The 27,316-nt window shown below is 40.5% G+C and overlaps 1 protein-coding gene across 5 annotated transcripts in view; it reads right to left on the bottom strand.

Annotated features, from left to right (window-relative positions):
* The window catches only part of LOC131240114 (uncharacterized), a 93,614-nt gene that overhangs the window by 26,910 nt on the left and 39,388 nt on the right, over positions 1-27,316 (bottom strand). For 3 of the 5 annotated variants that reach the window (XR_009168625.1, XM_058238167.1, XM_058238169.1), the window contains exons 8-10: positions 22,157-22,217; positions 21,971-22,057; positions 5,297-5,390 (exon numbers count right to left, since the gene is read on the bottom strand). Coding sequence is in view for 4 of the 5 variants with exons in the window: in XM_058238167.1 (XP_058094150.1) it covers positions 5,297-5,390; positions 21,971-22,057; positions 22,157-22,217 (242 nt within the window). In the remaining variant the exon portion in view is untranslated. The remainder of the gene's footprint in view (positions 1-5,296; positions 5,391-21,970; positions 22,058-22,156; positions 22,218-27,316) is intronic. The other 2 variants (XM_058238168.1, XM_058238170.1) reach the window with 1 other exon arrangement.

Here is a 27,316-nt window from a genome sequence, read left to right as displayed (position 1 = left end):
ACGATGCAATGGTTCAAGCAAAGATGGTCATTCGTCATGATTGTAAACATTACACCAATTAATGAAAGATGATCGACAAACATTGGGCAAAACAACTTCACCACGATCTTCATGCGACAGGTAAACTCTTTGTTATTATCACTTGTTGTTCTTAGTCATTGTTCGAAGTATCCCAATATTATCGAAACATCCGCGATATTATCCTTGTCTCTAGGTCGGTGATACCAATAACACTGGTAGCGATACTGATAACATTGGAAATGCAGGGACATTTTCACACTGGGCTTAAGTGGGGTGGCCTGTGGGATGCAAGGGCACACTCAGGGTGGGCGGCCTGTGTGAGGCGGAACCCATGTGATGTGGGGCCCACGAGGGCGGTTCGGCCAAAGACATAGCCCATGGGATGTGGGTCTTGGGCTATGAGATAAAGGGATTGATTCGCTACGCTCTATCAGTTGTCCTACGTCAAAGTGGTATCAAAGTGGGAGGTCTTGTGTTTAAGACTCCTCACCGAGGGTGATTAATGCAAAGGCATTTTCACACCGAGCTCGAGTGGGGTGGCCTGTGGGATGTAGGGGCATACTCGGGGTGGGCGGCCCGTGTGAGGCGAGTGACTCGTCTGAGGCAGGCCCCACCCGTGTGAGGCGGGTGGATCGTGTGAGGTGGAACCTATGTGATGTAGGGCCCACGAGGGGGGTTCAGCCGAGGACCTAACCCATGGGATGTGGGGCAAGGGCTATGAGATAAAGGGATTGATTCGCTAAGCTCTATCAGTTCGAGCTTTTAGAGCAATTGATTAGTCGTCCTGCGTCAACTAGTATTATCAGAAATTCCAAGTATCAGCAATGTATCGTAAGTATCGCCAACATATCGATTTCACCAATGTACTGCCAATATTTTCAATTGTGTAAATTTCAAGTGTCGCTTGTATTGCCAATGTATCGATATCGCCAATGTATTGCCAATATTTTCGATTGTGTGAATTCTACGTGTCGCTTGTATCACAATTGTATCGACGATATTTTGATAATATCACCAACATATTGATATCACAAAAAAATTGTTTATTATGAAATTTTCCGTTTCAAAATTTTTATGGGCACATGGTTGCATGTAGTGTTCAATTTGTCGATGATAATATTGATAATATCTCAATATTATCGTTATCGCAACATGCACAATATCGAGACCACAATCTCTCATTTCCTTTCCATTTGTTGATAATTTTTTGGCAAAATATCATGTATTGTCGATATTCTGAAATATCAATGGATGTTTAGATGGATGGTTGGACTAATTTCTTATGACGGCACATGCTTTTAAGCCACCATTAAATGGAAACTTATTATGAATGTATTCGTTTTGCAATTTTTTTAATTCCTAAATAAGCAAATATGTGTATTTTAGCATCTCCTGAATTCCACCATTTTTCCAATGTCTCCTCGCATTTCTAGTTATCAATGATATTAGCGGTGATATCAATATTGTTTTCATATCTCCACCTGCGAAACTTGTAGTGATACAGATACTTGGAACATTGTTCTTAGTTATTTTTATGGTATGATCATTCAAGTCTTTGTTTTCATTAATGTAATGCAGGTTAGTATCTAAATTCAAGATTTAGATATGCACAATTATTTGTTGAGAATGATGAGGTTCATGTAGGGCTAAAAAAAATATGATGAATATATTAGAGCCTAACTTAGATAAGCAAATAAGGGCTTTGAATGAAGTTAGTACAAGTTAATTAATTGTCTTTAATTTTGTTATTTCGGTATTTAAAAACATTAATGTTTTGGGCCATTTGGTGTATTGTTTATGGTTGGAAATATATGCACTTTGCCAAGGCAGCTTCGAAGATACTCCTACATAGCAGGCACCAGGCGGTGAATCAAAACACCTCCAAGTAAGAAATTGATGCTTATTTACTATTATCGTAGAAATTGTTTTATTTGTGATGCCTTATTAAGTCATTAACATAAGGTTTTTTTCTATATAGCCGATGGGAGGGTGCATTTTGGAGAGAATGCAAGGCCTCTCAAAACAATTGCAATCAAAGCTTTTAGGCATACAACTTCTTCCTCTAGCTGTGAAAGGAACTAGAATTGTTTTGCACTCATCTATCTGAAGAATATGAATAGATTGCAGATTAGGACGTTGGATCAACCCGTCTACATGCACTACAATGTGAAGCTAAGATTGTAGAATGCAAAGCGAGTGTTGAATCTGCTTGATGAAAGCAACTTCGGTCCAATAAACTTGGACAACATTTATGATGAGGAGGCCCCACTCTCTTCCTTGGTTGGAACAAAGGAAGAAACATGTAAAAGAAGACGGTGAAAAGTCATGCAGTTGTCTTGCACCCAAATATAGTCGATTTGACCGAGCAGAAGAGTGCAAGCTGCAACAGCAAAATCGAAACGGATGAGCATGGCGGTGATGATGATAATGCAATATGTTGGTCCCATTTCTAGTGTTGCTCAGTACATTGTACAGCCATCCACGGATAGCGTGTTTGATGAGCATTAACAGGGTACACAAGGTCAAACCTATGAGTATACTGAGTCACAATACAACCAACCAAGGAGGCATCATGAGGCTAGCACTAGTGGAACTGGAGGAGATGGAGCACTAAGAGGTCCAAGAGTACATCAGACTACTTACGAATAATATGGATGTGAATATGGATACAACCATGAGCAGTATACAGAGCCTATTAGGCCACCTTCATGTTGGACTAGTCCTGGTCGGAATGTTCTATATGGAACACATCTGGATCCATATTCAAGTAATTTGTCGTCACAATCTCACTCTCAGTAGTACAAGTAGAGGCAACGGTAAAGCTATGGTCGGCCCGGTGGCTACAACTATGGCTATGGGTCTTCGTCTGGCACTAGTAGGTAATTCTCACTCAAGGTCAAGGTTGACCTAGCAGATGCCCAATGAGGATTAGTCATTCTTGGGCTACGTTGACCTAGTCTCTCTCTCCAGCTCTGGTTATTATAGATACGCAACACCTATTCCATAGCCACAACCAGATGACGACGAGGACGTGGAGGTCGAACAACCATAAGCAAACATATTTTCATTCTAGTGGTGATTAATAAGTGGTGACTGATGAGTTCTTACTAAGATAAGTATTTTTACACACATTCACATAAGTCAACTCTCATTCGCCCACAAACACTAATCACCAAGCACACACCGCTAAACTTGTGCTTAAAATAACTCCCTCGACTAACCATCAAGGTAGGTACAATCAAATTGCAGGGGAGTTAATCAAATAGTTTTAAATCTTTTTTTTTTTCTTAAGGATGATAGGAGTCACAGGACATGATGAAAGTCTTTGGACCAATTTAGCCTAATGTACACGAGGATGGTAATACCAGTGTATTGAATAGCGCCCATAGTGTAGCGGTAGCATACGCTACATAGCGTAGCGTTGCCGTAGTACTACGTAGCGTACCCAAATAGCGCAAATCCCCTGTAGCGTCGTGGCATACACTACAGCTACATAACATGTAGTGTACGCTACGTTGCACATTTATATATATATATATATATATATATATATATATATATATATATATATATATATATATATATATATATATATATAAGTTTTATGTATGTAAAATGGTGAAAACTCATATTATGAGAAAATCTTATAATGTAAAATTGAAACCAAAATTGTTTTATTGTTTTTAACTTAAAATAGTTGTGATTTCTTTATTAAAACATGTGTCGAACTCACAACATAAAGATAACTTAAAAACTTAACTTCAAAGAAAAGAGTTAAGAAAAGAGTTCAAAAGAGGGTTTTTGAAAATCCCTCTTTCAAACCCTAGCCTCCGACATAACTACTCATTCGCTTCTTCGAAATCAAAAAGGCCATTGAAGGGGATTTTTTGGCTGATCCTTAGAGCCTACAAGATAGTCTATTTGCTGTATTTTGAAGAACATTGGAGCTGAAACGAAGGAGAAATCAGATTTCCCCCTTTATGCATCCATACAGCTATGAAGTTACAAATTTCAGATTTTTGATTGATTAAATCTCTTCTTCAACCTGCAAGAGATATGCTCTTGCCCCTTAATGAGTTCATTTTCATTTAGAATGAATATTTATTAGTTATTTTCATTTTCTTTCTTTTCAAAATGTTAGTTATCGTGCAATATTTGTAGGATAAGGTTGGTATGCAATTTTTTCATTTTCTTTTCTTTTTTTAGGTGGTGGTAGGCATTGTTTTCTATGATGTAGCCCACATGGGCCCCACTGTAGGTTATGTGTGGGTGTGGATATGCATTGTTTTCTATGGTGTAGCACACGTAGGGCCCACTGAGGTGTATGTATGGGTGAATATGCATTATTTTCTATGGTGTGGCCCAAGTGGTTTGCTTAGAAAGTTGTTGATGTGATAATTATTTGATTTGATTTATATATATGGATTAGCCTTTGATAAATGATAATTAATAACTTGCTTGAAATTTTTTTAGGTCTTTTGATATTTTTTCCGTACTGTTTATCATATTTTTTCTATTTTAAATTTAAAAATAAAAGTATTGCGTAGCTTACACTACATGCTACGTATTTACGTTACACACTATAGAGGGTTGAACGTTACGCCACACGCTACCTCTATTTAAAACACTGGGTAGTACACTAATACTACAATAACTACACAAATACTGTAAATAATAGTAATACCCTGCAAATGCGAGATATTTTGATATTACATTCATGCTAATATATTTATCATTGATATTAGATAATTAGGAAATTAAATATAGGAGTTTTGCAGTCAATCCAAGATTGTTGGGTTCATAAATTCATTAAAAAGGCCGATACAGCATTCTCACCAAAGAGTGAACCATTACACCATCATAAACACGGTCAACACCAAAAAGTTACATATTTGGAATCCCCTTAACATTTGGGATTTATCTCATATTTTTCTGGATTGTTTTGAAAAGAAAAGAAAAAAGAGTTAAGGAGGCATAATGGCCGTAACAACCATTATCATAATGGTAATAGCGGCAACCATTATGATCACCATTACTATTACAAGACACCTTGCATCTGATTTACACCCAAGACAGTAATGTTAGTGGGTGCACATTTTGCCAATTCTTGAACTAAACAAATAAATTTGGGAATCACATATTCCATCCCAGATAAAGTGACAACTTTAACCAACTTGTCTGCTTTTGCTATGTTTACAATTTGTAGATTACCCTGCCAAAACCTTTCTCTTGAAAACTCATTTTTAAAAGGTTCACGGACAAGAGGAAAGCATACCAAATGCTTCGGCGCATCATCAACAACTTCTGCAGGTTGATCCATTCCCATGCTAGCTAAACAATCACCCTTGCAGCTCATGTACTTCTGCAGACTATTTAGAAACAGTATGAATTAATTTTCACATTCCCTTTAGTCTTAATGGCAGACATAATTCCACCCAAGATAAAATGGTGTGTATATATATCGGACGTGCTTACAAGAATTAAAAAACGACTATGTTAAGAAGGTAGTCAAAAGCAAAAACAAATGCTAAAGCAGAAGTAAAAAAGACAAATCCGTTGAATGAGCATTGAGTACTTTAACAAGAAAAATAGAGAAACAGAACAATGTAGAAACAAAGAAGACCAATCACTTCCCAATAGTTTATTCTGCACAACATTTTCATTATCAGTGTGATCATGATAATGGTAGAGTTTGAAAGGTAACATAAGAACCTGCACTTGAGGAAATAAATTGGTGTATAGAATGATCTCTTAAAGAGAAATACATCTTCAAGTAAGCATGACACTCTAAGCATAAACGTGTACGAATACCTTTTCGTAATTGAGGTTGTTTCTTTGGTTTTTTTCAAACACAAAATTTTGTTAACTTCTATTTTACAAAAATTTCAGTTATAAAGAACATTAAGAAATAAAATAAATGTTAAAAGACCATTCCATGATTTCTATTTAATGTCGTCACTAAGCCTTTATCCCTATTAATTGGGGCTGGCTACATGAATCATGTTCTGCCATTCCGCTCACATACCTTCAGTTAGACCATAGGTCGTCAAGTCTTTCCTTACTACCTCCATCCACATCCGTTTGGGCCTTACCCTTGCCCTTTTAGAGCCTTCAACTTGTACCAACTCACTCCTAACTGGCATGGTTCTTGGTCTCTGTTGCACATGACCAAACCATTTAATTCTACTTCCCCTCATCTTATTACCTATTGGTGCTACTCCTAAGTTCCCTCAAATGCATTCATTTCTAATTATATCCATGTCTTGCCACTCATCCATCTCAACATCCTCATTTCAGCAACGCTCAACCTATGAACATGTTGTTCCTTAACTGCCCAACATTGTGTCCCATAAAGAATATTTCAGTTTAATATATACAAATAAAAAAGCCTTGAAACTTGATCAAATTCTGTTTTGATAAATATCAATAATCCGCGACTTTGTGCAAGTGACTCTTTGTAATGAAACCAGGCCCTGATCGCAATGATCCAACTCCTATAATCAGATTAGTGGGCCCCACAGGTGATAGGATCAGATTGCTGGGTCACACAGATGATTAGATCAGGTTATGGACTCCACATTGCTTCACATGTGCATACTGTTCACACATGCACATTTGTCTACAATTGTGCACTGTTCATCCATATACATTCATAGTTGCGCAAAATTTTCTACTTTATGTTAGTGGTTAGTTCCCTTTTTAATACAGAACTTGCTTACCAATCAAGACTTCCTAGTTTGAAGTGGTATGCATGTGAAAAGCCTATATAGACAAGGCTATAGGTATGCAATTCTACATGTTATGATTAAATTCCTTGATTTCCACCACAATTGTGTCAATTTTGGTGAGAGAGCTTCAATATGGGTTGTCCTATCCTTTGTCACTTTTTTAGTCCAAAAAAAAAAAAAAAACCAACTTCCTAGAGATCACAGTTAAAAAGTAGGCTCCATACATCTGTTTGTGTCATCTCAACAATTGGCTCAAGCCGATAAATGTTCACCTTTTGACAAAGGCCGTGAATGCATTCCCCAAATTTGTATTGCTGGTAGCCAATTGTTACAACATGTTAATGCAACCATCGTCTTGCTAGGTGGCTTATGAAAAATAAATGAATAAACAATATAGTAAGAAATTCATGTAGGATTTTCACAAATTACCATGTAGCAGAATGAGTCGTTAAATTTGTTCATTGGGACATCCTTAAATTCACTAGAAAGCTTTAGCTTTACAGCCTTTTGAGGGAAGACAATCGTGTAGGGTCACCTTTTTTTAACATGATCATTGAAACTTTTGAGTTGAAAAGCCTTTTTCGGAGAGTATGTGTCAACCTTCCTTTTTTTACCTAAGCCCATGTATGGAACATGACAAGGAAGCATATCCTTTGCAGTAGGAAGGCCTAAAAGAAGGGTTCTTGGCATGGCTCTTATATTGTGGCCCTTATCCATGTTTATCTTATATGTGACCCCTAATCATGTTCAAGTTTTCTATTATGCCTTCTCTGTCCACTATAACTTGTCTTTATATCTAAAATTCCAAATGTAGATATTATGGTGAAATTGAAGCTGGGTAAAGTAAGGATGTGCCTCGGAGTGTTGCCTAATTGCCACATGCCTATGAAACATAAAATTCTATAAGATAGCTAGTTATGCTTTATGGTCTGTTGGCAAGTTTGAAAGCAATATGAGCAGATATTAGTGTTACAAAGATGACACGGTTGAGATTGGCGCATGGGGAGATCATCCAGAGAAACCTAACTAGAAGTAGTCCCAATCAGACATTTTTCACAGACCTGAAATTTTATTACCAAACAAAAAAAAGAAAGATATGGAAATCAGTGGGGGCAATCATGAAGAATCATCTCTCCTGATGTAGCAAGAAATCAAGGTTCCATGAAGCATCAAAGTGCTCCAGAGAGAGGATTCAAAGCCCTTTAAAGACCTGGCCAAAGCAATTACAATTATAAACTAGCTCTTGAGAATGACTCGGCTGGGTGATTAGACACATTAGGAAAGTTCTGTCAAGAGGGACCGCCTCCACAAAATCATCCCTCTTGTACAACACCATCCCTCATGCCAAGCCAATAGAACAACTTAATTGAATGAAGCATAAACTAGAACATCGCGAAAGATCAAAGACCCTTCCCAAATGGACATTGCAAAATCACAATGCATTAACCGAAGGCATAAAATGCAAACAATTTTTTTTTTTTTCAAAGATAACGGGATAATATTAAAGAAGAATTCTGATATAGCAAAGAAGCCAAAACAAAAAACCTACAGTCCTAAAAACAAAAGATCAACATCCTTAAGCCCAGGAACATTAACCACCCATTCTATAATCATCCTTTGGGCACTAGAACACACCGCTTGAGCCGAGGAATGGATATCATTAAAACATATATTGTTCCTTTCCTCCCAAACAGACCAAATGGCAAGGAGAGCCATTCTCTAGATGCGATTTTTGATTTTTCCTAGCTTGAGTCCATGCCAATAAGGTAACATGCTGGAGGAGGAACCCGGAATACTCCCGCTAATATTGAATCTGATGAAGAAATCTGACCATATGAGAGCAATGAATGGGCAATGCAGCAACAGGTGATCTACCGATTCTTCATTCTTCATGCAGCATAGGCACACATTGACGAGCTGCATACCTCTTTTTCTCAGATTGTCGATTGTAAGAATACAGTTTTTTAAAACCAGCCAACCGAAACAAATGAATTTGGGAGGGGCGGAATATTTCCAGATGAAAGGAAAGGCGGAGGTTGCTGGACTGGGAGGGGGGAGCAGATAAGGGTAAAAGGATTTTACCGAAAATATGCTGGATTTGTCCCTGTTCCAAACCAGCTTATCTGAAATGGCCTGGTCAGGAATCACCTTGGTCACGCAATCAAGTAATTCCACAAACTCCGTGACTTCCCAGTCATGAAGATTTCTAACACACTTCACCTCCCGAATTACCGTGGTGCCGGACACAGTGTAGCAATTTACGACAGGGATCTTCTTGTCTGGGGCCAAACAGTATATGTTCAGGAATGAAGAACTGAGGGGCGCGTCCCCAACTCACTGATCTTCCCAGAAGCGAATCGCTGAGCCACTACCAATCTCGAAGCTGGTGTTGTCAATCACAGCTTGCTTGGAACACAAAATACCTTTCCAGATGAAAGAAGCTCTGTATGCTATGGAGATTTTGGTCCACCAACCACCTGGAGAAGTACCATACTTCCCTTTGACGATGTCATTCCATAGAGCTCCACCCTCTGCGCCCAGTCTCCATGTCCACTTGCCTAGGAGAGCCTGATTCATGACCTTCAGGTTTTTAACACTGACACCCCCGTCTTGGAAATGTTTGCAGACTTCTTTCCAATCAAGAAGATGTAGCTTTTTCTGGTTCTCCTTCCTGCTCCAAAGAAAATCACGTCTGAGGTTATCAATGTGTAGTAGAACTGAAGACGGGCATCTGAATAAAGACATGTAATAAATTGGGAGGTTAGACAGGGCAGCCTTGATAAGGGTAAGCCTGCCTCCCATAGATAGATACTGACATTTCCACATGGCTAAGTATTTTTTAACCTTGATAACAATTTATCCCACATAGCTTTTGGTGGAGGTCCAATGGTGAGGGGAAGACCCACAAATGTTGTAGGGAAGGAGGCAGCTGGACAGCCGAGTGAGTCAGCATATCTAGAGAGGTCATCATCCGATACGTTTATCCCAAAAATCTTTGACTTGGCCATGTTGATTCTCAGCCTCGAAACAGCTTCAAAACACCTTAGCATCGTTCGCAAATTGTCAATGATTGTCGGATCCGCATCAAAGAGGATGAGCGTGTCATCTGCGAATTGAATGTGGGAGATTGGAGGAGATACACCAGGCATAAATATCCCTTTGAGAATCCCTGCACTCTGACCGCTTAGAAGCATCTGCGATAATGCCCCGCCTACTAAGAGAGAGGAGCGGGGATAGAGGGTCCCCTTGGCATATACCTCTCGAGCTGTTAAAAAAACCTTTAGGGGCTCCATTGATAAGGACAGAGAAGTGGGCCGATTCCACACACGCCTTTATCCATTTTCTCCATCTATCGCCAAAGCCCATACGGAGAAGCATGTATTGAAGAAATCCCCAATCAACGTGATCGTATGCATTTTCAATATCCAGCTTGCAGAAGATACTCTTCATCCCGGACTTATGGCATGAATGAAGGCATTCGTTGGCGATCAGGGCACAATTAATGATCTGTCTACCCTTTATAAACGTGTTTTGGTACTTCGAGATCAACTTCCCCATCACTTTCAATAATCGGGAGGAAAGAATTTTTGCCAGAATTTTGTACGGGCCCCCAATCAGACTTATGGGTTGAAATTCAGCAAAAGTGCTCGCACCGGTTGTTTTTGGGATGAGAACAAGGAATGAAGCACCCATTCCTTTTGAAATTCTGCCTCTATGATGGAATTCATGTAGAAAATCCATGACATCCTGTTTAATGGATTCCCAGAACGTCTGAAAAAATATCATGGGATATCCATCTGGACCGGGCGACTTGTCTCCCCCCAATGACTGAATAGTTATTTTGGTCTCTTCCTCCGAGAATGCAGCCTCCAATATATCTACCTCTGATTGCTCGAGAGAGTTAAAGGTGATGCCGTCTAAACGGGGCTTGATCCAATCTTCAGAAGTAAGGAGGGATTGAAAATGGGAAACAGCTAGGTCAGCTATCTCCTGTTTATCATCGACTTGTCTACCATTGACGATGATACTGAGGATGGCTTTAGCACAATGGCGCATATTGGCTATACTGTGAAAGTATCTGGTATTCTTGTCTCCCTCAGCGATCCATCTAGCCCTCGATTTCAACTTCCAAGATACTTCGTCTTCTAGGGCCCTGGTCGAGATGGATTGGATGATTTGGATGCGCCTACTCAGAACATGTATGGGTATGGGCCCTCCTTCATCTTCAGAGTTAATACACTGCAGTTCATCAAATAGAACATCCGATTCTGCTTTTCGCTTGAGAAGTTCTTCTTCTTTCCACTCTTTAATCTTCTCCTTCAGAAGTCTGAGTTTGCATAGCAGCTTGTGCCTTGCGAGTCCATTAGCCGAGAGTGCTGACCACCATTCGACTATCTTCTGATGAAAGCCTTTAATATTGAGCCATGAAGAGTTAAACTTGATGGGTTTCGGACCCCAGTTTTCTTCTTCCGATGAGAGCAAGATTGGGCAGTGGTCTGATGTTGTTCTTGGAAGAGCCTGCTGGAAGAGAGAAGGAAAGGCCTCCAACCAGTCCGTAGAAATGAGAAATCTATCCAATCTTGATTGAATTTGGGACCTACGTCCGTTCGACCAAGTAAATCTGGCCCCTAGCATTGGAATGTAGACCAGATCCTGAGCTTGAATCCAATCTGAGAACACCTCCATGGCCGAGGAGACCCTTCTTTTGTGAGAGTGTACCGCAACAAATCGGACGACATTAAAGTCCCTAACGAAGCAGCACGGACCTAAGAAGGACAGTCTGGTAAAAGACAATTCGTCCCAGAATGCCAGTCTGTTAGAGTCCTCATTAGGACCATAAACAACAGATATAGGACAATAGAAATTAGAACACTTATCTTACAAAATAACACTCGCCGAGAAGGCTCCAGTGGAAGAGGACAAAAGATCCCATTTAGAGGACTTCCAAGCGATAAGAATACCACCCGAGGATCCCGAAGCATCAAGAGTCACTCTCTTAGCATCCTTGGCTTTCCATAGAGACGCCAGCAGACCATCAGAAAATAATGGAACTTTGGTTTCCTGAAGGCAAATAACATCCGGATCTTTTCTCCCTGTGGATTCCTTAATCAGACTTGTTTTTTGCTTGGAACCCACCTCCTGAACGTTCCAAGAGATGATGATCATTGGGTCACCGAACTTCCCCGAGTACCCTTTCGTCCTCTCCTTGCGCTGGACGAAGCTAATCGACCTAGGCTCAATTGCAATCTTTGTAACTCACGATTGCTGCTAGATCTGGACACCTGCTTGATAGGAGTTTTGGATGGTGGGAGAGGTCTTCCCCTACTTTCAATATATTGAAATAAGGCAGTGTAATCTTCGACTCTGTCACCATACGAGAGGCCCAGGGATCTCCCGACATGGCCAACTGCGTCCCTGATCCATTTTTTATTTTGGATCTCATCAAAAATCTCTTCTCTGGTTTTTCCTTCGATGGAGATCATATCCATGTTTTGCTAAAGATGATGGGGGTAGTCTGCACGCATCTGTAGAGGCTCAGCAACTATCACATCGCCAGATACTTCTTCCTGAAAAGTAGTGATAGGGCCCATCTCAGCCTACTCCCGAGAAGCAGGTACGGAGGTGATTGAAGTTGGGAGGGATGAATAGGTTTCGGATTCAAAAAATCGGCTATCAGATTCTTCCCCTCTAGAAAAGTCATCAGTCATGGCCCGGCCGAGGCAAGAGGAATCCTGTGGGGATGTTGGAATATGAAGATGGGAAAGAGTGTTATCTGAGTTGGGATGTGGTCAAGGCAGAGGTGTGGAGATGATAGGATAGATGGTTTTGGATACGGGTCTGGTCGAAGGGATGAATATGTTTGGGGAACAACGGTTTCGGGTCGAAAATGGACCCGGGATTGTGGGCCTGATATCAATGAGAGAAAGCAGTCTCGGGCTGGAAGAGGATGAGGCGACGTATTGGGACGTCTGACCAACCTCGAGATTCCCATTGGGCACGTGTCTGGCTCTGGAGGAGATAGCGTCCAGATCATGGAGATGTCTTAGAGCAGAAACATCCATATGCTGTCGAGGATGGATCTGCAATGTACACGTGTCTTCTCCTGCCGATAAATCAACGGTGGGGGGCCTCGCGTTAGATCTCAGATCTGCATGCGCTCCACGTGTTAAAGGCTCCGGACATCGCGGTTGCTTCTCACTGAAGGAAAGGTTTGCTTCGTCCAGACGTAACGCGGAAGCTTCGGTGATCTTGCCACGTAGCCCCTCGATGTGCTGGATGCAGGTGCGGTTTACGATGGCTGAAGTTGAGGTGGCATGGTTTGTGAATGATACTCCGCTGGAGTATGGAAGTTGTACTCCGTCATCTGTCGTCTTCTCCGGTGCCGCAGCCGGAATCAAAGGATCAGGTTCCTTCTCTCTCCAAATGTCACCCCACCTGGGATAAACTGCACCCGGCATCTCCTTAACGACTGGAAGATTGATGATCCGGTTGTCAATCTTCATCTGAAGGTGGGAGGGCAAAGGAGAACCCTTCTTTCTTCTTACTCGCGCCCTAATGACTCCTAACTCATCACTGGATTTCATTTTGGAGTCCATTTCAAGAAGGAATCCCAAACGGGAGGCTACAGAAATGAGGAATTCATCATACCAACATTCCAGCAGAATATCCCAAATGAGAACCCATATATTCTCCTTCCCAAAAATGGAAAATTCATCCCACGTCATAACCTTAACGACTGGCCCATGAATATGGAGGTGGCCTGCCATTGTAAGCATCTCATGGCTTTGACTGCGGCAAACTTTAACCCAAAGCTCATTGTAGCCCAAAGGCTTGATGATATAGTTGCGTGGACTGAATCCAGTGCATGCAGAAATCCATTCCTGAACTTGCGATAGAGAGGGTCCCTCTTTGGTTGTGATGACCACTGACGTAGCCAACTCGGCTCTGGTTTTGTCAAATGATTCCTGGTTGACAGTGATGTTGGAGTCAGGCTGAACGTCCTTAACTTCCTCTCAAGTTGGTCCATTAGAAACACTAGTTTCCGCTTCAATTGGGGGGGGGTTGGACTTTTCTTTAAGAATCGGGTCCCTATGGAGGAAGGCATCCCTGAATGAAAGCCCTTCCGATCTCACAGCTTTGGAGGTTAAAGGGATATTAGAATTCTCCTTATGGGGTTCCCGTACAGAACCATACCTCTTTTGATCTCTGTATGAGGGCCCAAATCTAGCCTGCTAGACTAAGAGCGGGATTCCCCCAAACCGCTGACCATGCAGCATTTCAACCGCCCTTGCCAACTCAGTTTCCGAACTCATACGAACCAAGGCGAAGCCTCGGTAAGAGCCAGTACTACAGGCACAGGGCATTACAACGTCCATAACCGCTCCCGCTCGCCGAAAAACCCTCAAAATATTGATAGGGAGCCATCCCGTTGGATACCCCTTGACGTATAGCGTAGGATAGGAGTTCCTCTTTCTCTCTTTAACCGTTGTTGGCCTGTAGTTATAGTGTTTATTCAATACTAGCTTCCAGTCACTGGTACCAGGAGCGTCCGAATCGCCATTTTCTTCTTCTCCATCAGATGTTGCTATACCAGCCTTTACTCTTCCTCTGCTACTATCACCTTTTCCGGTCGTCAATCGCATTCCGTCCAGTCTTCACTCTGCCGTCCGGTCTTCACCTTCCAACATCTAAGTAAATTTCAAGTACTTCTTTACCACTTGTATACTGCATTTGTAATTGAAAAAAATTTACGCATTTGTAAACATTTGGTTAGATGAGTCAAACCAGATATGCTTGGTCAGGTGTCTCTTCCCCTGATTTGAGATACCAACGAGAGCCAAGCAAAACAACTTTACTGAGAAGCAACACAACATTTTGATCTTCCACACCAAACTATGCCTTTCTTCCTTTGACAACTTCCCAGCATTGCAACAAGCGAGGATGCTCACCATCCCTTCAAATTCATCTTCTTTTTTTTCTTTTTCTTTTTTAAATGGCACATCTCTTTGAAAAGGAGGCAGCCGTAAAACTTGATTCCCCAAAATAGAATAACAATGTTATGGGAGCACCTTTGTATCCAGGGTAGCCATATGGTAAGGAACTCAGAGGCCCATCACCACACTAGGTGTCTTACCAAAAGCGAAGTTAGGAACCATCACCAACGCTATACATGATCTCCTTCTTGAATTGATATTCAATTTTGAAAAATGCTTTCCACACAATCTTGGCCTTTAGATTTTTATATTAAAAAACTGATTTTGTTGAAGGCTAAGATTTGTGCTTGGAAGCAAAGTCTTCAATCAAAGGAAGTAGGAGATGGACGCTATGCTCATGACATCCAAGAATTGGACATCGAGGAGGAAAATGGATTGCTTTCAGAAGTGGACATAATTCTTAAAGATAAGTTATCCTCTGACTATCACTCTAGGTTATTAGAGGAGATAAAAGGGTGTTAGCAATCACAGGTTGTCTAGTTAAAGGAGGGAGATAGAAATACCAAATTCTTCCATGGGATAGCCAGTACCTGTGCTTGGGCCAATTGTATCTCCTCTTTCATGGTTAATGGGAAAAAGTTGATAAAGGTTCCATATGCAACACTATTATTAAGTTTAACTCAATTTGCTTTCTAATGAAGATCGGGAAAGACCTAACCTTGATAATTTGGATTTTGGATCTCTTCCCTTGGAGGATGCCCATCCGTCATGAAGAGATTAAGAAGGCCGTTTCGGAATTAGCGAGGGACAAAGCCCTGGGCCTAACTGCTTCCCTTTGGCTTTCTTCCAAACCTTTTGGGAGTTGATTAAAATGGACCGCCTTGCTTTGCGGAGGATTTTTTTTGCCTTGGCCTATGTCTCGAAAGAGTTGGGTTGCACTTTAATGACCCTCTTCCTAAGCTTCATGGTGGGGATTGCCTATGGAACTTTAGGCCAATTAGTCTCCTTGGGAGCCCGTATAAAATTATTGTTTTTGAGTCAGAAATTAGGGTTGTTCTCCCCAAGGTCATTTCGCCTTTTCAGAGTGCTTTTATCTCTAGCAAACAAATCATTGATAGTTCTCCGATTGCCCATGAATGTTTGGACTCGTGCCACCAAATGGATAATCAGGGAGTGATCTGGAAATTAGATCTCGAGAAAGCATATGATCATGTTAATTAGTCTTTTTTGGATTATTGGTTGGGCTAGATGGGCATTGGGAAGAGGTGGAGAAGCTAGATTCGGTGTTGTGTGTCTTCGGCTACTTTCTTGATTATGATTGATGAGTCCCCATTTGGTTTTTTTTAAAGCCTCTTGGGGCCTTATGCAAGGGAACCCTCTTTCCCTTTCTTTTTTGTGATTATAGCTGAAGCTCTTGGCAAGATTCTTTTCAGAGGGAAATATGTGGAGCTTTTTAGGGGTTTTAAAGTTCAAAAGTTCCCTCAGCCGATTAGTCATCTTCAGTTTGCGGATGACACCATCCTATTTTGTGAGGCTGAGGAGTCGATGGCATCCAATGTGAGGATCTCAATTAGATGGCTTAAGGTTGTTTTGGGTATTAATATTAATCTATCTAAAAGTGAAATTCTTGGCATTCATGTCCTTGTGGAAGAGGTTTCTTGTCTAATTGAGATTTTTGGGTGCCGGGATGGGTCATTTCTTTTCTTCTATCTTTGCCTCCCTCTATCTAGGTAAACCTACGGCTCACCTGTGGGATAAGGCGATGAAGAGAATGGAAAGAAAGCTTAGCCCCTGGTAGAGCAATTTACTCTCTGTTGGGGGTAGGCTTACTCTAATAAAATCTTCCCTTTCTAATCTCCCTCTCTACTTTGTCCTTATTCTTATGTCCCAAGGTGATTATTGAGCGTATTGATAAGTTGAGAAGGCACTTCCTTTGACAAGGAGATATCTCTAAAGGTAAGTTTCATTTGCTGAACTGGAAAGAGATTTGCCATCCTAGTGAGGAAGGGGCTGCTAGGATCAGGTGTTTGAAGGTTGTTAACTCAGCTTTGTAGGGTAAGTGGGTCTAGCATTTTAGGGTGGAGGTTTCTATTTTGTGGAGGAAAGTCGTAACAGCTAAGTATGGCTCTTCCTCCACTAGTTGGTGGATCAGAGACTCTTTCCCTTTTTTTATTTTTTATTTTTTTAAGGATATTATTAAGAAGGTGCAGAAAGACGCAAAGAATTACAACCTAAGCAAGAAAGAAACATTAAAATCTTGTACAGAGCTCGTACAAGGAACCCACTCGGCTATGAAGTTTGTAACCTTAGAAATAACAACCGCTTCCTTACAAGATTCATTCCAAAAACACGTGCCATTCTGCTGCCCCCAAATAGCCCAAAGAATAGCCATCAATGCCATGCACCACCCAGACTAGGCTTTTTTCTCAAGATGAACACATGCCATATATATATATAAGAAGAAGAAGAAGAGAGATCCTTCATGATTTCTGGCATGACCCATGAAAAGCCAAGGCGACCGAGGACAAAGTTCCAAACCTGATTAACAAATGGGCAATGAATGAAGAGGTGGCTGATAGATTCCTGGTCCTTCATACATAAGATGCACACATTTGGAAGAACCATAGCCCTTTTCTACAAATTCTCCATAGTGAGGACTTTACCTAAGCCAACAAGCTAACCAAACACAGCCACTTTAGGAGGGACTTGATAATGCCAAACGAATGACGTGTGATTGAAAGGAGGGTTGCCTTCATAGCACGTTAACAACTTATAAAAGGACCGAACCGAGAACCTCCCTGATTTGTCCATCCTCCAAACCATGGAATCTCTTTCATCTCTATGTGGCACTTTCTTTTGAAGGCACTCAAGTAGATCAGCAAACTCGTCTACCTCACCATCAAGCATAGGAAAACGACAAGAAGGATTCCACACTTGTGATCCAACAAAATCATAACAATAAGCCACCATGATATTCCTTTTCATGGATAAATGAGCCACCAACGGAAATAAATCTTGGATAGAAGCCTCCACGATCCAAATATCTTCCCAAATCTGACCCTTTCACCATTGTCAATCGAAAAGCTTACTCCTTGAGAGTAGTGTTCGAAATATCGGTAACACGCTATGTATCGCACCCTTGGGATATAGATACATATTGGTTATCGCATGGGATATATCGTTTGTACTGCGTAATTTATCGCACATTTTGGGAAACATGGGGAAACATTAGGAAAATGGTTGAATTTTTCAATGAAATTTCAGGGATTGTTAAAAAATACATTAATACACAATTTTAAATCATAACTTCTTAAAAAAGAAGTGCACATAATAGGTTTCCTTTGTAAAGGGTCCTAAGCTCTGCGTGGACTGATTGAACTAATGCAACTATATTCAAATTCAATGCATAACATTTATAAATGTATCAAGATATGTATGAAAATACAATTAATTCATTCAAAAGCAAAAAAAGAAGTAGAACTTGTAAAATATGGCCAATGATGTGACTAAACCATGCCCCATCCATGTTATGATGCATTGGTTGAATTGTCCCATTTCACCAAGATGGGTTCATCGTGCATCTAACTGGAAAGAAATATAAGTTTCCTAGTTGTTTAGGCACACGTGGGAAATCCCATCAATTGATATGAATGATCCATTTGATCCAACGGATAGGTCACAATCCCGTTGACAATCATGGTTTGAACGATTACGATCATTTGATCAAAGTTTTCATTCAAACAATAATAAGTAAACTATGGGCCCTACATACCGTATCATTACTTGGTGGCCCATGAAATGTTTGCTATACCTAAGTGGATTGTCCAGATCGATTGATAAACTTCAGACGTCTCCCCATACAACCAGAATGCTGACCCGAGTAGCAACTCGCTGCTGAATGGTGCTTGTAGGCTCCACCATGATATATGTGTTTTATCCATGCCATCCATCCATTTTGCTAGCTCATTTTAGGGGTGAGCCCAAAAATGAGGCAAGTCTAAATCTCAAGTGGACCACACCACAGGAAAAGGTGGTGATTAAACAGCCACCATTAAAAACTTTTTAGGGGCCACAAAACTTTTAGATCAAGCTAATATTTGTGTTTTCACTCCATCCAGGTCTTTGCGACCTAATCAACAGGTTGGAAGGCAAATACACATTACAGTGGGCCCTAGGAAGTTTTTAATGGTGGGCGTTTAATCATGGTGGGGCCACAGGCACCATCTAGTAGCCACCTCACTATGCCAGTGGGCAATCCACGTCTGTCCCGGTGGGTGTAGTACCCAATCCACATGTGACAGAACAACGATGTGGGGCCCTGACTGTGGGCCCCACCATGATGTATGTGTTGTATCCACACCGTTCATCTAGATCTTTGTGACCTTACCAACAGGTTAGATGGCAAATAAACATTCCGATGAAGTTTTAATAGTGGGGATTCAATCACTACCATTTCCTGTGTTATGATCTACCTAAAATTTGGATGTACTTCATTTCCAAGATCACATACCCTAAAACGAGCTTTCAAAATGGATGGACGGTGTGGATGTAAGGCATGTACATCATAGCAGGCCCTACGGTTAAGGAACCATCGAGGATCCACCCAAACCGTGCCCAGAAACAGTGATCTGGCGATCCACCCAAATTGCTCATAGACCAACGTGTGGGTGGGACCCTGCCCCTGGGCTCCACCATGATGTGTGTTGTATCCACATCGTCAATCCATTTAGAGAGATCATTTTAGGACATGAACCAAAGAATGAGGACAATCCAAAGCTCAAGTGGACCCCACCACAGAAAATAGTGGGGACAGTGATGCCCACCATTGAAACTTGAAACCATTTATGGGGGCCCGCTATGATGTTAATTTGAGATCCAACTCGTTCATAAGTTCAGACAGATATGAATGAAGGAAAAGCACAAATATCAAATTGATCAAAAACTTCTGTGGCCCCAAGAAATTTTTAATGGTAGGCATTCAATTCCCACTGTTTTCTGTGGTGGGGTCCACTTGAGCTTTGGATTTGCCTCATTCTTTGTCTCGTGACCCAAAATGATCTCTCCAAATGACTGGACAGCATGGATATACAATACATACATCAAGGTGGGCCCCATAATAAGGGCCACATCATCTTTAGTGAACCCGCGCACACCAAATCCACGCTCCTTAAGGGGCGTGGATTAGGTGTCATCCAGGTAAAGATTGATGGGTGTTAACCTAACTGTAGGGCCCACCTTGATGATATTTTGTGTATCCACTCCGTCCATTCGTTTTTCTAGCCAATTTTAGAACTTGGTCCCAAACATTAAGCACATCTAAATCTCAGGTGGACCATAACATATGAAACAGTAATGATTGAACACTCATCATTAAAAACTTCCCAAGGCTCACACGAGATTTCGATCTACATAAATTTTGGGATAACATCCTTAAATGATCTAAAAGAAATGAACAGTATGGATATGAAACACAATCATCAAGTTGGGCCCCACACGGTAAGCGTAACACCCACTAAGCTTATTACCTGCGTAATAGCTAATCCACTCCCTAACTTAAGGGAAGCGGATTGGTGGGTGCAAACACACTTTACGTCACAAAGTTCATGGGTCCCACCATGAGTTATGTGTTATATCCAAACCATTCATCCATTTTGCGAGCTCTTTATGAGGCTTGAGCTGAAAAATAAGACAGATCTAAATATCAAGTGGACCACACTACAAAAAGTAGTGGGGGATTGAACGTCTACCAATGAAAATCTTTTAGGGGTCACAAAAGTTTTGGATCAATATGATATTTGTCTTTCCTCTTCATCCAGGTCTGTGTGACCTCATCTCTATCTTTCCTTACACCCAAAAGCTCACTTCTAAGCATACTAATTTTTTACTTGACACCGCTTTGAAGTGTCATAGAACCCTAGTATCACATTGAGTATAATCTGCATCACAAAAGACAAGATTATCATTAGCAAACGGAAGATGGCCTAGGTAAACGACCGCATTTTCCACCATAAAGTCTCTAACTGAACCTTCGTCTCTAGCTTACAAGGCATAAAAGGAAGGATATCACATTGAAACTGTTCATCCATGTGCAATGAAGACTAGAGACGGCTCTAGTATGATGGGGCATTGACTAGGGTTGAAGGGCCTGAAAAGAGGATGAGAAGCGGATTGGAAAGGATTTGGATCGAAGTGGTGAGAAGGGATGCAAAGACTTGCTCAATACCAAGGAATAAAGAATAATTGGCTAAATATCTAGGATTCATAAAGCCGAAGCCAAATATCTAGGACAAGGCTACTATGATATTGATTATAGATTGCGGTGGAAATTTCTCTTCTAGAAGAGATACCAAGTACCACCTACTGTTCCCACATGCATGTTTCAGCCTTCAACAATCACAGCTGCCTATGTCTATTATATAGATATCTCTGTTTTTTCATCTTTTGAACCTATGATATCATACAACTCCTTGGATCTCTACAACTTTGAATGAAAATGCACCCTTGTTTGGTTAAATTCAATAGACACGTACTGCCCAAGAACTTTGACATGACAACCATAAGCATGTCAAAGAGTTTAATAATATAGAACTGTAGGAAATGCTACAATTATCTATCTCCTTTCTCAAACAGCCAAGCAAACATCACATGCCCAAGATATAGAAAACTGTCCCTCAACAAAAGACTGATTAGTACAACTTACACATCTGTGCATCTAAAGCAATTTTATGATCCAAGGATGTCCATGGTACACGTGGGTCTTCAGATTGAACAATTGGGTCCCAATGGTTCGGTGATCTAGACTGTTGATTTGAGGCGACCCATGGATGCACCATGAAAAATCTCCCAGATTGGAAGATCCTTGCCACTAGACATGGGTCTTTTCCAGTTGAGTGTGGACCGTTCCTGTGTTTATCTTCTTAACCATCTATTAGCAGACCCAAAAAATAAATAAAAAATTCAAAGATTAAGATCATCCTATCGAGGAGAGTTTTGTGGCATGACCTATCCACAGTGCGCCCAATAGACCAATGGTCCGGATCAATGAACAATGCACTCCACTTTTTCAAACCAAGAATTAGATTATATTGTGCATATCCTTGCCCCAAGAATCACATGATTGCTCTTGGTTTAATAGATTTACTTAATAACTTGAAGCAATAGTTTCCATTTTATATAACTTTATGAAAAAAAAGTGTAAAGAGGATGCCTTGACATTAATATTCCAAGGAAAAGAAAACGAGCAGGTAAGAAACAACAGCACATATCATTAAGAGATACAGTTCTTACAGTTCGCAAGTATTTAGCAGCAAAAGCTTGCTTGGAACGCATGATTGCCCCTTTGACTTGCAGGCTGTGTTGCAGGATTCCCCTTGCCTATATTCCATACCATTACAGATTATTAGAGGAACAAACACTGAATAAAGGCTTCTCATATCAAAACCATGAGATAATAACAATTACCACAAGCCGTACCTTCCGGTGACAATATTGATGCCAGCCAACCTGGCTTCCGAACGAGTAACTGCAGCCCCTGCTAAAGTAAGAGGTCAATTCCCACCCCAAAATGAATAAAGTGAAAGCCATAAGTCTACAGGAACAAGTCTAGGTTTAATTCGAATTAAGGCTAGATCAAGAATAGCTGACAAAGAAAAACACACACACACACAAACACAAGAAAAAGTATAGAGGATGAACACGTTGCGCAGAGATACAGTTGTGTAATTTGCTGATGATACGCTCGTGTTGTGTGAAGCTCCAGATGACCGGGTTAGAAAATTGGAGGTCTGCTAACGTATTTTTAGGCAGTTTCAGGGTTGAAAGTTAATCTGAGAAAAAAGTCTGCTGGTGAGGGATGGACTGAGGGCCACGTCAATCACTTTGCCGTCTGTATTTGACTACAATAGAGGCTCCTTTCTTATTGTCTATTTTGGTCTCCCCCTTGGAGACAAGGTATAAGCAAAGACGATAAGATCCAATTATTGAGAAGATCAAGAAAATGTTGGCTTCATGGAAGAGCTGCCTTTCTTATGGAGGATTGATAAAAGCAGCCCTTACAAATCTTCCAACATACTACATGTCATTGTCTGTAGTGCCATTAGAGAGAGCGAACAAGTTAGAAGCTCTAGCAAGATTTCCTATGGGAAAGGAACTGTAACCCAAAAAGGTTTCACCTATTCAGTTGGGGTGAAGTGCAACTGGGGCCTTTGGGCTAGGTATGATCAAAGAGAGAAACTGGAGCCTTTCAACAGAAGGGGTGGTGGAGGTTCCAAGTAGAGGAAGATGCCTTGTTGAGGAGAATTGTGGAAGAACAATATGGCCCAGATACAATGGCTGGGACCAATGTTCCAACAATAGGTGAAAATCTGAGATAGGGAGGAGCATTTGCAGGGTTGGAAATAGAGGGAATCAATGGGGAGAGATGATAGCAAAGGGATTGTGATTCAATGTGGGGAGGGGGGAACAGAATTCATCTATGGGAAGATTTGTGGCTAGGTAATCAGGCACTGAATGAAAAGGTTCCCAGACTTGTGCAGAGCGGCATCGTGCAAGGAAGTGGCTGTCAAAGGTTGCTTGGAGGGCAGCAAGTGTGCAATTTATGATTGAGAAGGGATCTGAGAGACGGAAATTTCAGAATGCACAGAGTTGTTAGGTATTCTGTAGCGAATGGAAGTTGAGGAATGTGAATCTAGTCTGAAAATATGGAGTTGGATGGACTTGGGAATTTATTTGACGAAGTCCTTTTTTTCAAATTGTGGCAAAGACAAGCATGAGGAGCCTTCCCCCTGTTATCTGGTTCATATAGCCGTGCCTCCACGGGTTTCATTGTTCTTGTGGACTGCAGTCAAGGAGAAAATTTTACTGTGAAAACTTGCAATTCCTAACAGATGCATCATGTGCAAAAACAAAGAGCAGACAACAAATAATCTTCTATTAGAGTACCCAACTACATGCAACCAAGGTGTCCCATATCGGTATCGGTTGGCATAACGGTGCCCTCCGAAACCGATACGGATACGGGGGCGTAATGGCGATACGGGGGCATAACGGCCCGTAACGGCGCAATTTTTTTTTTTGCCAAAAAAATTTAAAAAAAATATGGATTAAATCCGAAATATTCTAAGCATTCCAAATATGCATTCATTTATAAATTGGAACATGTTTATGGTGGTGTAACGGTCCACTCTTTGGTGAGAAGTTGTATCAGACTGTCTGATTAATTTTTTAACCAGGTAACTTGAATTTGACTACAAAATTCATATATTTAATTTTTTAAATATGTAATTTATATACTTAACAACTTGATATCATTTCTCCCAATAGTTCTTTAAAAAAATGAAATTAAATTCAGGTAGATGGCGTTGCCAATTTGGGGCTGACTTGGAGGACCAATCTATTCTCCAAATCAGCCTCAAATTCATGCCATTTATTGTCATTATCCCACTTATAAATTGGTGGACATTTATTGGATAGTGAATCATAAATAAATAAATAAAAATCAAAAGGCCCTATTTTAAAAAATAAAAGTTCACAAATTAACAATTAAAACTATTCAAATAATTTGATTTTGGCATTGTGAGTTAGCAATTGCAGTCCATAATTTAATTGTCAAATTTTAAGTTAATATATGTCTCGTGTACAATTTTTTAAGGCTTGAATTAGGAGGGACTCGGATGTAAAGTGCAGCACACGTGGCAAAGTTTTTTGGGCCCCACCCATGATGAATGTGTTATATCCACACCGTCCATCCATTTTGCCAAATAATTTTAGGGCATGAGCCCAAAAATGAGGCACATCCAAAGCTCAGGTGGATTGCAACATAAAAAACAACAATAATTAAACGTTCACCGTTAAAAATTTATTGGGGGCTAGAAAAGTTTTAGATCAAGCTGACATGTGTGTTTTCCCTTCATCCACGTCAATGTGACCCAATTAATAGGTTAGATTGAAAATAAACATTACAGTGGACTTTAAGAAAATTTTAATGGTGAGCATTCTATAACCACTATTTCCTATGGTGTGGTCCACCTGAGATTTGGATATTACTAATTTTTTGAATCCTGACCTAAAATGACGTGGCAAAATGGATGGACGATATGGATAAAATATATACATCATAGTGAGGCCCACTCGGGTCTGATCAGATTGGATGGAAAATAAACGTTACCGTGCGCCCTACGAATTATTTAACCGTGAAAATCATTATCTCTGTTGCTATTTTTGGTGTGGTCCAGATGATCTCTGGATATAATTCATTTTTTCGGTGGTGCTCTAAAATGATCTTTGAAAATAGATGAACGGTGTAGATGTAATAAATACATCACTGTGGAGCCCATATAACTTTGATCTCCTTTGAACCATTCGTACAACTCGGAGCTCGAGGAGTGTCAGCGCTCGTCTTTGCGTGACACGTACCTACAGCAGTCAGCAGCTAGCTGCTGCAAATTTTTAAAAAAATGGAGAGAGAGGGAAACGAAAAGAAAAAAAAGAGAGAAAGGTGGAAAGAAGAGATTGAGAGAGAGAGAGAGAGTGAGAGAGAGAGAGAGAGGAAGAAGAAGAAGAAGAACAGGAAGAAGCCGCAGCAGGGCGCAACCGTAGCTGCAACCACAGCCGCAGCAGGGCGCAACCGTAGCCGCAGAAGAAGAAAGAGAAGAAGAAGAAGAAAAGAAAGGAAAAAAAGGTAAGTTTTTTTTTTTTTTTTTTTTTTTTTTTTTAAAGGGCCCGTAACAGCCGTTACGGGTTCGTAATGGCCGTTAAGGTCACAGAATTCCGTAACGGCTGTTTCGACCCCGTATCGCATAATGGGTCCCACCGTTACCGTTACATATCAGCCGTAACGGCTGATACGTAACCGATTTGGGATACCATGCATGCAACATGTGGATGTCCCTAATCCAGGTGTTTTTTTTTTTCCAGGTTCATTGGGTGCTAAGCAAAGGTTAATCAAAGTGGTAGACTCACAAGACTTTCAACACTAAGGTCATGGGTTCGAGTACCCATTGTGGTGTGTGTGGGTGTGTGCATCAAATTAAAAAAATAAAATAAAATAAAAATGAAAGATGATCGAAGTGTCGGAGAGCATCCCCTTCGAATTTAGTGGCAAAGTTCCGTATAAGCGGCGCGCTGCATCTGAACATGAATTTGTACAATATGACATTCTAAACTCATGCTAGGGCATTCCCTGTATGCTACGCACTGCATCAGTACTCGGGTACAATGAGAAATGTCCAAGGATTGGCTAGGGCGTCCACTGGAAGCGATACACCACAACAGCATCCAGTTGTTGTGAGAAGTAGGCAAGGGTTCCTACACTATTCTGGATGTGTCCGGGTAAAGGAGCTAGTCTAGGAAAATAAGATTTGCCTTGCCACATGGAATATAAGAACATTGACAAGTACGAGCATGGAGTAACGAAGGAAAGTTAACATCAAGGTGTACCGTATTGGTAATGGCGGCCATATTGGTCACCATCGTTACTGATACGGCCGTTATGTCCCTCGTGTTTACCAGAATTTTTTTTTGTTTTACAAAACAAATACAGAAAAAATTTCGAAAATCCCAAATATTATAAATATTCCAAATATGTATTCGTTTTTTTTTTTTTTGTTTTTTTTTTGTTTTTTTTTTTTTTTTAAACCATGTTTATGGTGATGTAACAGTCCACTCTTTTGTGCGAATGTTGCCTCAGCATGCCTAATGATTTTATTAACCTAACAGGCTTAGATTGAACTAAAATTGGCTCCACAATTCATGTAAGTTATAGCACTCATCACACTAATGCACATCCCTAAGCATTTAACATCATTTCCCCAAAGAAATTTTAAGAAAAAATTAAAATTAAATTCGGATGGATAACGTAGCCGATTTAGGGAGCCATTTGAATGCCCCCAAATAGTCCCAAGATTCATGTAATATATGGCATTCATCCCACTAATGCATTTCCCTAAGCATTTGACGTCACTCCTCCCAAGTAATTATAAGAAAAAATTAAATTAAATTCGAATGAATAATGTCACCGATTTGGGAGGCCACTCAAATGCTCCCAAATTGACCCCAAATTCATGCAAGCTATGGCACCCATTCCACTAATGCATATCCCTAACCATTTGACATAATTGCCCAGAATAAATTTTAAGAAAATTTGAAATTAAATTCGGACGAATAGCGTCACCAATTTTGGAGACCACTCCATGCCCCAAATTGGCCTCAAATTCATGCAATCCATTGGCACTCATACCACTAATGTAATTGGCCCCAAATCAATGGATATTTATTGGACGCTGAAGAATGTAAAATATCTAATAGTCCCAATTTATACAATTAGCCCCAACTTATGCTTATTTCATCATCCTACTATCAGATCATTTGACATTTATTGGACAGTAAAGAATTTAAAATATCCAAAGGTCCTATTTCAACAAATAAGTGTCCATAAATCAATGGTCAATGTCATTCACACAATTTGATTTTGGGATTTTGACTTGGCAACAACGGATCCGAACATTTTAATGGATTCGATTTAATTTAATACATGCCAAGTGGACAAATTTCATATGTACCAAGCTTCATACTCCAATAGACTAGTAGGTGTCCATCAGTTTTCATGGCTCATTTTAAGGCATGGTCTCAAAAATG

Source organism: Magnolia sinica, chromosome 3 (assembly GCF_029962835.1).
Source record: "Magnolia sinica isolate HGM2019 chromosome 3, MsV1, whole genome shotgun sequence".
Taxonomy (NCBI): Eukaryota; Viridiplantae; Streptophyta; class Magnoliopsida; order Magnoliales; family Magnoliaceae; genus Magnolia; species Magnolia sinica.
Note: the sequence above shows the minus strand (reverse complement) of the source record. Positions and strands in the feature narration are given on the sequence as shown.